Consider the following 2,153-nt stretch of genomic DNA (forward strand, 5'->3'; position numbering starts at 1 on the left):
CCCTCCCTTTGGGGAGGTGCCCTGCTCTCCCAGGAGTTCCAGAATATTTTATCCTGCCTGGCAGTCTGGAGGGAAGCCACTCGGAACAGACAGCATTGCCTGACCTCCCACCCCCAATCCCAGCCCCACCCCCAGCCCTTGTACCTCACTCTTAGCAGGGGACTCAGGCGTGCTTGGCTTCCGGACAGCCATGGGCGGAGGCAGGGGGCTGCTGGCCAGGGTTGCAATCACCTGGCCCTGGGCATTCAACAACAGTTGGGGGGTCACGGCCTGGACCTGCAGGCTTTGGGCTGGTGCTGGGGCCGCCACACTAGCTGAGTTCACTACCCATGGAAGTGTTCCAATAACCTGGAGGAAATAAGCCAGGGACCCCAGGTGTGAGGGCAATGTCCAGCTCCACCCCCAACCACAATCCCCACACTAGCAGGGAAAGAAACTATGTTGAACAAATCACTTAACCCCTCTGGCCTCAGCTTCCTAATCAATAAAATGAAGGATTAACACTCCAAGGGCTGCTTCCTTTATTCTACTCCTGGGGCTGTGGTGGAGCAGGGCCAGGTCTGGATGTGAATCAGAGAAACCCAGATGTAAATCCCTGCTCTGCCACATTTTAGCTGTGTGGCTTAATTTTTCTGAACCTCAGCCTTCCCTTCTGTAAAATGGGAATAAATATCTCCATCTAATAGATACATGCTCAAAACGAAGTGGGATAATGTATGAGAAAGCATCTAGCACAAAGCCTGGCCATAAAGCGGGTGCTCCATAAATGAAACCCCCCAACTAAGGGGAGCGCCTGTAGGACAGGGTGGTGGCTATGCTCCTGCCCGGCCTCAGAATCAACAGAGCTGCCACACTGGAAATGCTAACAGCAGCCTGACACCCTGTTCTAGCTTTCTGACTCCCAGCCCAAGTTCTGGTCCCCTCCTGGCCAGCTTCTCCACAGCCCCCACCCCTCAGCCCTGCGGTTGACCACTTGCCTGTCCCTGAGCATTGGTGAGGATCTGACTGCTGATCCCCTGCATGCTGGGAATGGCGTTGGTAATGACTGGAGTTGTAGTGAGGGAGCCCAGGATCTGGGTCTGTCCCCCGAGGGAAGCAGCACTGATCTGTGGGTGGAGGAAGAGCCTTGCTCAGAGGCCAAGTGGTGAGAAGAGCCCAAGGCAGAGGGAAAAGGGCTGAGGGCATTGGGGTGGGCAGATGTGAATGTGGGCTGCAAGCCCATGTCCACCAGCTGAATAGTTTCCAGGGCTAGGGGATACAGGGGGGCAGCAGAGAAGGGTGGGGCCACAGTCATGGAACAGTAACTCTGGTTAATCTTTCAGGCCAGGCCTGGGAGGTAGTAGTACCAGATTGGAGAGGCTGATGTGATCCTGGTCACATCTAACAGCTCCCACTGCCAAGCTAGGAGCTACACTGGAAGGACACCCACACAGAGCTGTAAGCCTCTAGCTGCACCTTAGTGACAGCGTACAAGTTTGCAACCCCCAGGCATCATCCCACCCTCCAAGGCTGGTCCAGTGGTTCAGGTTCTGGAGAATTTGCCCAGCTCCCTTGGCAGAGGTTGTCTACTTTTTTCTGGGATGGATGGGCTGGCAGCTGCAAGGAGAAGGCCTCGGAGGGAGCCCATCTCTGCTGATGTGTTGGAAAAGGACCAGCTCAGGGGGCTGGTCCTCCCCTGTGGGAAGGCTGTTTCACCCTTGGCTCAATATTCGGTCCATCCCTGGTCAGCCCTGGGTGAGGGCAGCAGCTTACGATTCCTGGGCTAAATGCGAAGCCTGCAGTCTGGACGGTGATCTGTGGGGGGGTGTCCACTGGCTTGGGGGTGGGGGCAGCAGTGGTGGCAGCAGTGGGCTGCGGTAGGATGGCAGGCGTGGTCTGTAGCAGCGGCTGGGTCTGGAACAGCGTCTGGGGCTGGGCTGGTGGCCGGGGCTGGGCTGGCGAGGAGGCCTGTATTGGTGGGGCAGCTTGTACAGATGCCGGGAGAGCAGTATTCAGCACAGCAGCTGCTATGGAGCAAGGCAGAGACAGAGGGGCTCAAGTGCCTAGCCACGGCCCACAGCGGCTCCAATCCCATGGGTTCTGGCACAAGAATGAGAAGGGGTTGGGGCAGTGGGCATGGGGGCAGACAGCCATGAATCCCTTGATCCTTGAAG

The 2,153-nt window shown here is 57.2% G+C and overlaps 1 protein-coding gene across 2 annotated transcripts in view; it reads right to left on the reverse strand.

Annotated features, from left to right (window-relative positions):
- Window positions 1-2,153, reverse strand: part of POU6F1 (POU class 6 homeobox 1) — an 18,199-nt gene that overhangs the window by 6,694 nt on the left and 9,352 nt on the right. The window contains exons 5-7 of one of the 2 annotated variants that reach the window (XM_008590416.1): window positions 1,753-2,006; window positions 978-1,106; window positions 145-348 (exon numbers count right to left, since the gene is read on the reverse strand). In XM_008590416.1, coding sequence (XP_008588638.1) covers window positions 145-348; window positions 978-1,106; window positions 1,753-2,006 — 587 coding nt within the window. The remainder of the gene's footprint in view (window positions 1-144; window positions 349-977; window positions 1,107-1,752; window positions 2,007-2,153) is intronic. The other variant, XM_008590415.1, reaches the window with a different exon arrangement.

Source organism: Galeopterus variegatus, unplaced genomic scaffold (genome assembly GCF_000696425.1).
Source record: "Galeopterus variegatus unplaced genomic scaffold, G_variegatus-3.0.2 Scaffold6079, whole genome shotgun sequence".
NCBI classification, from domain to species: domain Eukaryota; kingdom Metazoa; phylum Chordata; class Mammalia; order Dermoptera; family Cynocephalidae; genus Galeopterus; species Galeopterus variegatus.